Below are 11,888 nucleotides of genomic sequence, written 5' to 3' on the forward strand. Positions count from 1 at the left end.
TACAAAAATTATAACCAAACACAACTTCATCTTCAATTTAAATTTTAGTGAAATTTCAATTTTAAAAAAAAAAAATTGAAATTCATGTCCAAACGCCAACTTAGGCTCGTGTATGCACTTTATGCTTTTTTCCAAGTTTTGGTATACTTTTTCGAGTACTAGCCTTACAAAGTACCCTATAGTAGTTCAACTTAGCTCAATTTCAGAACAAAAAGACAAAAGGAAAAAGGGAAAAAAAAATACTTTTCTTTTCTCTTATTTTGAAGAAAATTTCGGTAATTTATAATCTCAAAGTACGACTAAAACAAATACAATAGTAGCATTTTCGAATGCAAATACTTCCATAGTTTTCATTAGAACGTTACAGTCAATATCATTATTGGATTTGTGACAATTTAATTGTATTAATTCATCAACTTCAACATTAATCAAAAGTATTTGTATTAACCACACATACTTTACGCATGGCTGATGATATCGAAATTTAGCTCTACAGCAATTCAAGTGGAAAACTTGAATGCATAAAAACAGATCTTCCAATGACGACACACAAGAGATGCCAAATTGATTCCTCATTTCACCTTCCCAATGAACTGATTTTTAATAGATCTTGAACTGTCTATTGCATTATTTAAGTTTCAAATTAACACGTGTCAAACACGAAAAGGACAATGACCTCTTAATCATGACATCAACACTGGAATGTTCAGATGAAAAATCAAGAAATGGCATAAATAAGATTTGGCAGAAAACGCTATTCTCAAAAGCAAGAAAAGAAATAAACAAAAACTGCGAGATAATGCAAAAAAGGACAGTCAAGTAGCTCATTGAAAATAACAAAACATGGCCATTACTCCAAATTACAATAAAAACAAGAGACATTGTAGTACTTCCCCATTCTCGAACTACACAATGAACTCCTTTTTTAAACTAATAAACTCAATAACTTAGAATCTTCACATGAGTACTTTACGCACAAGCACAAGTACAAACGTCAGAAATTGTTTAATGATTTTTCATTCAATATGTTACTCGATAAATGAGTTAATCTCCAGAAAAGAAGTGCAACATTGCAACTTTTGTTTTTATGGTTTAAAGGGAAGGAAAAGTTAGATTGTAACCTAAAGGAAAACACATTCCGAGGGTCAAGAAAGCCGCTCATTTGTGAGGATAGGCGGCAGCTCCTAGTCCTTTTTAGGCCTTATCACACTGATACTGATGATTAATATTTTAAGCATGGTGATGGCCAAATAAATTAACAAAACCAACCCTTAAAATCTTATGTTCAATGAAAAATCTCACAAATGTCAACATGCTTAAATAAAATAGTAGGCATTAAATTAGTTACAAGTTCCAATGCCATCTAATGCACTACTACTTATTACGGAGTAGGCATTTGAACATACATATTTTTTGCAAATAATTTAAATATTCCTTGTAAATTAACGTACAGTTTTATCTATTATCTCAAATTAAAATTAAAACTTGGATTAGAGAACGATGTACAAAAAATGATTTGAAAAATATACCCAAGTCAAATGATGATTTTTGCTCCCAAAACTTCTAACTTTATTGAAATTTATTTTTACACACATTCAATTTCAACAATCCTCCACAGTGTCTTTTCGAAAGATGAGGCTCTATCGGAAACAGCATCTCTACTCCGGAAGAGTAGGGGTAAGGTCTGCGTACACGCTATCCTCCCCATATTCAACTTCAACAATCAATTTTTCCAACTTCAACAGAATATTCTCCAGACAGACCTGAATCTTGATTTCCAGAAAAGAATATAAAAGAAAACAGGAGAAAATGTGTAAAAACAAGAAGCCATTACTCAACAGCATTCATGGCTTTTGTGCATTTTAGGGTCGAGAAGAAGCTTGGAAGGAGAAGTGAGAAGGCTGCACAAAGTGTTTGATTTCCAAGAAGAGGAGGGGGGTTTTCACCTGTGCTGAAGAGAGAGAAAAGTGGGTGTACATCGCAAGAGCAATATATTGCTGAGAAACAGGTAAGAAAGTGCAGCATTTTCATTTGATGGATTTTCAAATGAAGTTATAGTGTTTAACACAAAACTCTCGTCCTTCTATTAAGAATCTGAAATCTGAAAACACTTGAAACCATCACGGCACACAGGTCACTTAGCTTCCACTATATAATAACATTGAGCGGACCACCGAATGAAACAAAAAGGGAATTCAATGAAAAATACTTACATTAGGAGCAACACATTATAACATGGAAAAAGATGCATTGGTTAAAAAGATGCTACATGTCATGCATTTAGTGGGGAAGGAGAGGAAGACAACAGCCCACATGAGTAATTATAACTTCTCTCATGCTTTAAATCAATTCTGCAGAAGAAAAATCACAGCAAGTGCTGATCAACTAAAAGTATATTTCAAATTTGGATTCCAACTAATAAGAGGGCGCGAGCTATTTGCCACCTAGTTTAACTAAACAAGTTGCAAGATTCTTGTTCAAGACAATGAAACAATCAGCTGATATTATCTTTCACAATATGAATAAAAGTGGGTATCAAAATGTTATGCACCTACATTTAAAAATAATTACAATAACTAATTTAAAATCTTAAGTCCAAAGTTCAACACCTTTGATAATTTCACAAAGAAAAAATCTATTTAGATCTTACTCTTCCCGCAACAAAACCCAAAACACAGCTTTTATCACCAAAATGAATCACAAAATTTGAAAGTAATAAAGAAAAAGTATAGAAGCAGGTTACATGCTTGTCACAAATAGCCTACACTATTACACAAAAAGAAAAAGAAAAATCAAACATGCTTCAATCCTTAATTAGTATGATCCATTCTCAGAACTAACTAGAGGGATGATTAGCAGTTGGGTCAAAAGAAAAGGAAAGTAAAGAAAAAGGCAAAAGGGAGCTCCCTTCAGTCCAAGCACAGATAAAAAGGGATGAATTTACCTCCCGCATCATTCACACATTCACAGTAGCGTATAGAAATACATATATGATTTCTACTGTGTTTGAATGAATGAGTCGGCAGCTAATCCAAATCCCTTCATCCACCTATGAGTGGACTGAAGGAAGCTCTCTTAAACCATTCAATACCGAATTAAATGAATGAAACAGGTAAATCACAAACAAATTTCTAAGAGACTCAAAACTCAAACGAGCAAATAAGCAGTGTTATGTGCCCAAACATTTTCATATTCTTCAGTTTTCTATAAGAAGATATTTTGGCAGATCTCATAAAAAAAAAATTGGGTAGATAAAAAATGTATGGTGATTTTTGAGATGAGAGTAGATATTCTCCTTACATTGATGCTTATGATTCAAGATCAATGGATTTCACATGTGGAAAGCAGCAACTCATTTGACTCTTGAAATCTGACGGCGCCACATAATAACTTCTCTTTCTCTTTTACTTGTCGATGTAAAATCATCTTCCAACACAGTGACAGTACCTTCAAAGATATCAATGTCTAACAAGATAAATTGACAAGACCAACATCACTGTACAAATGAAATGTATTTTTGATGTTTTCTTTTTTAATTTAAAGAGCTAATATAAGGCAAATGAATAGATGGTGGAAAGTAATATACCTGCAACATACCCTAGACCTAAAAGTAAAACAGATGTTCTCAAGTCAAATGGTTTTTAAAAGGCAAAGGAAAAAATTAACGAGATATTTGTTAGTTTTTCTGCCACTACTCCAATTGGCTGAATGAACCCTAACCCTAACCCGCTGCAAATCCAAGAAGGAGAAGCTTGGCGAAAACCTAGACTAGCAATTGACCACAGTAGAAAGATCAGATCACAACTGACAAGTCACAAGGACAAAATCAAACTCACATAGCATCATACAAATTAAAGGCGCATTTACCCCTGTTAATTGATGATCCGGTGAAGGAAGGAAAGATAGTCCTGAAGCAGTGACCAACTCTCTTTAACGTCAAATAGTAAAAGCAATGACATTATAAAACTTACTACTCGTAATATCCAAAACAGATAAACGTATAATCAGCGAAATAAATATTAACAACGAAAAAAAATACTTTTTCTCCACTCCCCTAAGAAAATCAATCGAAGAACCATGCAAGTGTTCTGAAGAAAAAAAGAGAAATGGAAGAAAAAAAGAAGGGAAAAAAGGAGAAAGGGGAAAGAGTAAGCAAGAATCACGGAAGAGGGAGAGGTAGTATTGGTTATATTAGCTTAAGTAGAGTGTAGTGTCACTCTCGGCCTAAGAGTCAGAGCAAAAGGGAAAGCGATGTATGAATGAAGATCTCTACAAATCTCTGCCAAAGAGAAACCAAACCTAGTGGCTAGTGGGGGGTTCTTCTCTCTCTCTCTTTCTTTTTTCTATACCTTATACAAGAGGAGTTGTTCAAAAGACAGGCGTAGAATGGTGTATTTATACACATATGGATAAAATCACAGTGTCTTCTCTTTCTCTCTACACCCCTCCTTATCAGGGAAAGAGTTTTGTAGGAAAAAGAAGAAAAAGAGTGGTTCTTGTGGGGTTTTCTTTTCTTTAACCATTGTCAGTTTCTTTTACACAGTAAATACTACAGTCTAGCTGGCTTCTACTCATTTTACTGTTCTCCTGGTAGCAGCCTTTTGTGGGGCACCGGGAGAGAGAGACTGATAAAATAGGGTTAGAATTAAGAATGAGAATAGTGCAGGTCAGTTACGATGTTGTAATTAAACAGGCTAAAGTGGCAATAGTTGAATTTACGCGTAGTTTCTAGATAAGTGTACTAATTTAATCCTAAAATTAATAAAATAAGTAAAAAATTATGCAATACTAGCCTTAAAATGTAGATGAAACAGCATAGATGGCAGTTTTGGGACTAAGGTGTCCGGGCACAGCAACGATGAAATCAAAAAGCGAGAAAGTAAAATGGTATTAATCTTGTATAGAAGGTAGTGTAAGTTTGCCAGAAAATTCGTGTCCTTTCAATGATAACTGAGCTCACTATTTGTAGTTGTGTCTATGGAAGGAGGTCCCAGGATCGTGTCCTCTTTTAGTATCAATAATGAGGGTCATTGATGAAGATATAATGGTGGACATAAATGCTAAATTTCCTGTAACGGGCCGTCGCTCTTAATGCCGCAAAATATTCTTTATTAAATGGTATCGGGCACTGAGCATTTAACACATCTTTATGAACGTTATCCCTTTCGGTGACAAGCGAAATAGCTGTGTTCGGTCTTTAGCCATCCCCGTCTTGGGTTCCAAGTGTCCTTCCTTTAGATAACCACGTGTCATATCATATTTTACCCGATACAGATAGTCTTCCTACTTTCCGGTGACATAACTTTGTGTTACCAGGAAGTTAGTAGAAACACTCTTTTGGCGGGAATTACTATAACTCCCTTTGAAGGCTTCTAACAGTTGATTAGACGCGCGTCTCTTCGCATTTAATGCCTCGAACACGCGTCATCCCATAATTCAGCACAGCTTTTGCCGATTATCGAGGTAGTCATGGCCATGAATTTAGCCACCAAAATTTTACTTATACGCATCATCCTTTTTTTCCCTTGCACTTCATAATTTTTCAATCTTCTGATTTGCACATTTGTTTTTCGTTTTTTCTCTAACTCTCTTCAAAAAACCTTTCCCTTCTTCCATTCAATGGCTTCTACTTCAAGTCGTGCCAGTTCTTCAAAGAACAAGAACAAAGCCGAAGACTATGCTTTTCCAACGGTGGGCTCCATCACCCCTAGAAGTCTTAATACCACAAAAGACTTCGAAGAAAGTTCCTACTGCTAACCCTCGTACATGAGATGTCAGTAGGTATCATTTTTCCATTCGTCCTTCCAGTATTTCTGCTATGAAGGAAGACTGTCGCTGCCATAAATTGGATATTATTGCTCCCGATCTATCGGAGCGAGTGACCCTTCCCAAGGAAGGTTTACATATTTTTACACGTTTCCTTTTGCTTTGCATGCGTTTTCTTTGAGTAGAGAGCTGGATTCCGTGATTGCGGAGTTTTGCCTCTTCTACCAAGTGTGTTTGGCACAAGTAAGTCCTTGTGTGTAGAGGACAGTCGCCTGCTTTCGGCGTTTGTGCCAAGAGACTGGAGAAGAGCTAACCTCAGCTCGTATGATGAATCTCTACTCTCCCAAGATTTTTTGAGAGGGAATGATAAACCTCTACAAATGCGGCCATTATAGAAGTCTTCAAACAATGCAACTTGCTCCAGTTCTTCCGCCGTGGACTTTGTTGCATCCATCTCTTCTGGAACTTAGAAATGTCATGGCACCTGATAATGTTCCAACGCCTCTGTCCCCGGGCTCACTTCTTCTGGTTCGGGAGTAGGTGCCGGTTCCTGTAATTGCTACGCCGCGTGTTCCTTTCCTTTGCTACTGGATACCGAAATTGCATTCATCACTCTTGCTGTCGGTTGATCCCCCCTTATTGGAAACTTCAACAATTGGTGATACGTTGAGGGCACAACTTTAATCTCGTGTAACCATGGCCTTCCTAGGATCATATTGTATCCCATGTCGCCATATACTACCTCGTAAAGGGCTGTTTTCATTACTCTTTCAGCGTTCGTGAGCAATAAAATCTCTCCCCGGGTCGTCACACACGCGAGGTTGAATCCAGCTAGAAGCTTTGTGGCCGGAATAATGTTTTCGGTGATTTTAGCTTGCTCCAATACTCTCCACTGTATGATATTAGCCGAACTTCCTAGATCCACTAGAACACGTTTAATCTTAAAATCTAACACATTTAAAGAAATTACCAGTGCATTGTTATGTGGTAGCAACAATCTGTCTGTGTTCTCCTCTGTAAAAGTGATATCGTCTTTCCGGAGTCTTTTACTATGAGTTATCGATACTTTCGTCTATTTTGCTGCCGAAAAGGTGACCCCGTTAATCTCATTCCCTCCAAAGATCATATTAATCATTTAGCGTGGGGGTTCTTCTCCTGCTTTTGAGGGTTCTGCGTTGTCTCTGTTACGACCATAATTGTTCTTAGCTCGGTCGCTTAAGAACTCTCTGAGGTTACCATTATTCAATAGTGTTTTCAATTCTTTCCGAAGATGTCGGCAGTCACTAGTCTGGTGGCCATTCATCCCATGGTATTTACACCATAAGTTGGGATCCCTTTTGCTGGGGTCAAATCTCATCGGTCTCCGAAACCGTGCCTCTTTAATGTTTCTCATGGCTGAGACCAATTCCACTACACTAACGTTGAAGTTGTATTCCGATAACTTGGGGTAAGAAGGATCCCGTGACCCTGACGTTTCTTTATCCTGTAGTGATCTGTTGTTCCGACCGCGATCGGTCCTTCTGTTAATGGTGAACTTGTATGCTATCCGGAAGCCTCTGCCACGGCTTTTAGTCTGCTCGTAGGGAAAAACCGTCCAGTCGAAGTCCGTCTGTCCGTGTCAAAATCATCTTTTGATTTTCTCTGTTCTTATCCTGTCCTTTGGTCGACGATGGAAAACCAACCTGATCATCTTTGATCCTTATTTTTGACTCGTACCAGTTGTGGGCATCCGCCCAAGTCGTTGCTTCAAACTCAAGCAGGCTTTCCTTCAACTTTTGGGAGGCGTCTGAACTTGTCGGATTCAGTCCTTTGGTGAATGCTTCAGTTGTCCATTCATCCAGGACAGCCGGGAGCAATATTCTTTCCTTCTGGAATCAGGTAACGAAGTAATAACTCGGACTCTCCATATGCAATCCTGAATATATCGGCCTTCCGAGCTTGTACTTTTCTGGCCCCAGCATGGGCGTTGATGAAACAGTCTGCGAGCATTTCAAAGGAATCTATGGAATGCTCGGGTAATAGTGAATACCACGTCAAAGCTCCCCTCGTGAGAGTTTCTCCAATTTTCTTTAACAACACATATTCAATTTCGTGAGGAGCTAGATCATTTCCTTTTACCGTTGTTGTGTAGGTGGTAATATGCTCCTGAGGGTCTGAAGTTCCGTCATACTTTGGCACTTCAAGCATTTTAAACCGCTTTGGGATTAATTCTGGTGCAACACACGACTTGTACGACAATTGAGTGTACTTCTTGAAGTCCGGGACCTTCAGTACTGGTGGTGCGCCAGGGATTCGGTCCATGCGGGCATTTACTTCCCCTATAAACCGTAAAAGTTCATTCTTGAAAGGATCGTTCTCGTTATTGAGACCAAATCCGCTCCCCAGCCCCGTCAGAGCCAACTTCACCCCTGGGAGTGTTGTTGTCGACCCTCTGTGTTGTTTGGTTTGCGGGAACACCAGAAAGAATTGGATCTCGTCTGTTTTTATTATTCGAAGCCCCCGACAGCGCCCGCTTCAACTCAGTCATAACCTTATCATGTCGCGTGAGATGACCTAGAATGATCGCCTGTTGCTCTTGCAAGACCCTTACCACGTCAATAACATGCTCCTCATCAGCATCATCGGGAGTCGACTCCCGAACATATGGAGGATACTCCTGTCATGCACCGATGTTGCGCCATTTCCCTCATTATGGGTCTCACTGATTGAGTCCTTGAAGTGAGGCTGATCTCCTCGAACCTCGGGGTTGTGAGTGTTTTTAATAGTGTTATCTTCCATTTCCTATGATCTTTTTTAAGATAAAATAATCAAAGCACGTTAGTAATAAAGGCAATGATCAATTTAATTGCATGGTTGTCTAGGCTCCACGGTGGGCGTCAAACTTTTTACCCGTAAAACGGTACAGTTGAATTTATACGTGGTTTCTAGACAATTGAACTAATTTGATCCTGAAAATAATAAAAAAAGTAAAGAATTATGCAATATTTAGCCTTAAAATGTAGATGAAACAATAGAGATGACAGTTCCGGGAACAAGGTTTTCGGGCACAACAACGATGAAATCAAAAAGCGAGAAAGTAAAATTGTATTAAGCTTTGTATAGAAGGTACTCTAAGTTTGCCAGAAAATTCATGTCCTTTACAATGATAACTGAGCACACTATTTATAGCTGTGTCTAGGGAAGGAGGTCCTAGGATCTTGCCCTCCTTTAATGTCAATAGTGAGGGTCATTGATGAAGATATTATGGTGGACATAAATGCCAAATTCCCTGTATTTGTCCGTCGCTCTTAATGCTGCAGATTCTTTATTAAATACTACCGGGCGCAAAGCATTTAATACACCTTTTTAAACGTTATCCCTTCGGGGAACAAGCGGAATAGCTGTGTTCGGCCTTTGGTCATCCCCTTTTTGGATTCCACGTGTTCTTCCTTTAGATGACCATGTGTCATATCATATTTTACCCTATACATAAATTTGATTTTTTTCCCCGTTTGGTGAAGAAATTCTTAGATGTTGGGAAAGCTCTGAAAACAAATCTAACTAATCTAGCTGCTGGTTTATAACTGTGGGAGTACATTGGATTTTAGGAAAAATGTACAATATTATTCATATACTGCCTGAAATTATTCAATTTTAATTTATAGATAAAAATATTTTCCCTCATGTTAAATTCTACTTAAGTGAAACAAGTTATATGTAGAAAAATTCTTTAAATTCAACAAAGATGGGTATCTATTAAGTTGATCAACCGATGTCTTTCTAAGATTTTTCGGGTTCAACTTGTATCTACAGATAGTGTTACGATTGTTTTTTTTTTATCAGGCTAATTTAACCTGCTAAAGAAGATTACTTGTCTTACTTATTATATTATTAGGTTTACTTATTATATGTATAATATTAATAACCTTTTACATGATGTGATAGTATAGAGAACTTTACACTTGCAGGGGTAGTTTGATTTGTGAAAAAGTTATAGTGAAATTATAATGTGTAGATTATAATACATAGATTAAATAATAATGAAATTATTTAATGAATATATATATTAAGCAAGTATATTGAATACACGTATAATATTAAGCAAGTATTTAATTTTACATTAGATAAACTTCTATTTTTAAGTTTAACCTTGGATTTCTTAAAGGAAATTGGGAGAAGAATTTTAGAGAAGGGCATTTTTGTTGTTTTACTATTTTATCCTTGGATTAGTAATCCCGAATTGTTATCCCACATTGACTGAGGCATAAAAATAATATACAATTGTGATGTAAATAATTCCGGGATTGTTTACACGAAAATTAAAAAAATCAAGCAAACGTAAGATGAAATAATCTTACATTTTATCATGGCATTATTATCCTTATTCTTGTAATTAACCAAACGAACCCACAATGTTCATGAGCTAAACTCATATTTTTCTGGCAAACTAGATTTAGTTATTACATATATTCTTAATTAGCTTGTCTGAAGGGAGGGGCAAATGCAGGAAAAGTACCTACGAGTCCCTTTTTCTCTTGATCCTGTTTTAGAGGTTTATTATTGTTCTTATTGGGGATTAATATTAATGTATGACGTGAAGATTAAATTATTTAAGAGATTAGACACATTTAGTTTTTGAAAAGCATTATATTTTCAGAGTTTAGTAAACAGAGGAAATTTGGTCCTATGTAGAAGCTGTTGACGGACCGTTTACAACAACAAAAACATATCCAATATTATCTCATATCGTGGGATATGGGAAGAATAGTGTGTACGCAGACCTTACCCTTATCTTGTAAAGGTACGGACCATTTGAACTAGAAATTCAAGCGGAAATGGTCCATTGTTTTATTTGTTTTCTTTCTTATCTTGTTTTGGAACAGAAACATAATCTTAATGATAGCACTTTTGGCCCCAGTTATTGGTAAATTTTGATATTAGTCCTTGTGATACTTGACTAAGGCACATTTAATCTTCAATTAATTGAAATGTGTATTTTTGGTCCTTTAGGTAGAAAATATTCATGTTTGATATATTCTTAGAACTATATTACAGTCAAACTAACAACATACAAACTTAACATAACACGTGCCTAATTAGGTGGTGGAATATTAATAATTAATTATGAAATATTCACGAATAAAGGGATCAAAATTCAAACGTGTGTGTTTCAACTTTCAATTAAAATGTAGTTAGTCAAAAGCGCAAGAACCCTAATAGCCATCGTGGGTTGTTCTATGTCGACTTGTCTGCAAAAGACAAGGCCACATTAGTGGCCAGCCATTTGCAAAACCATCATTATCTTTCAATTTTGTCCAGCATATTTGGTTGAAACATGTCGATCCAATAGTGTTCTACTGATATAGCCATGCAAAATGTTAGACTTCTTGAAGAGTATCTTTTCGTGTCACGACCCCAAATCATCCCGGTCGTGATGACGCCTATCGTAGTACTAGGCCAGCCAAATTCAACATCTAAATCAAATAAAGGGTCTTTTCTCAATTCATTTACTAATTAAAGAAGACCACAAATCTTTAGTTTAAATATTTCAAAATAAACGGAAACAAATACGCAAAATATCAAACACTGCCCGATCCCGGTGTTACTAGTCATGAGCCACTAGAATACAATCTGATACTGTCTAATCAATACAAAGTGAGTCTGATAAATGTAAACACTAAAAGATAAGAAGGAGAAAGGCAGGGCTGCGGACGCCGTGCATCTACCAGTTTCATTGAAAATTGTTAAAAACATTTGTTCAACATTTTCGATAGAGGCTCAGTAGAAAGAAGTGTGGAAATAGTAATTTCATTAAAACAAGCCCCTCGGGCAAAATATCACTCAAATATATACCTAGCCCCTCGGGCAAGCCTCTTAGTCACTCGGGACTTAACTTTCACCAATCGGCACTCACACTCACGCTCGATAAGTATCTCATAATAACCGTTGTGGCGTGCAGCCCGATCCATAAATATAGTTGTTTGCGCTCACTGGGGTGTACAGACTCCGGAGGGGCTCCTACAGCCCAAGCGCTATATCGCTGCGGCGTGCAGCCCGATCCATATATACATATATATAACGCTGCGTCGTGCAGCCTAATCCATTACTATCCTCACAATCCGGCCCTCGGCCTCACTCACTCA

At 37.1% G+C, this 11,888-nt stretch overlaps 1 protein-coding gene across 1 annotated transcript; it reads right to left on the reverse strand.

The window, feature by feature from the left end:
* Positions 6,902–8,067, reverse strand: LOC109230189. The gene is made up of 3 exons (XM_019395712.1): positions 7,711–8,067; positions 7,449–7,634; positions 6,902–7,339 (listed from the first exon to the last, which is right to left on the reverse strand). Exons 1-3 carry the CDS (start codon positions 8,065–8,067, stop codon positions 6,902–6,904), a joined length of 981 nt encoding a protein of 326 aa, XP_019251257.1.

The sequence above is a fragment of the Nicotiana attenuata genome, chromosome 7 (assembly GCF_001879085.1).
Source record: "Nicotiana attenuata strain UT chromosome 7, NIATTr2, whole genome shotgun sequence".
Taxonomy (NCBI): Eukaryota; Viridiplantae; Streptophyta; class Magnoliopsida; order Solanales; family Solanaceae; genus Nicotiana; species Nicotiana attenuata.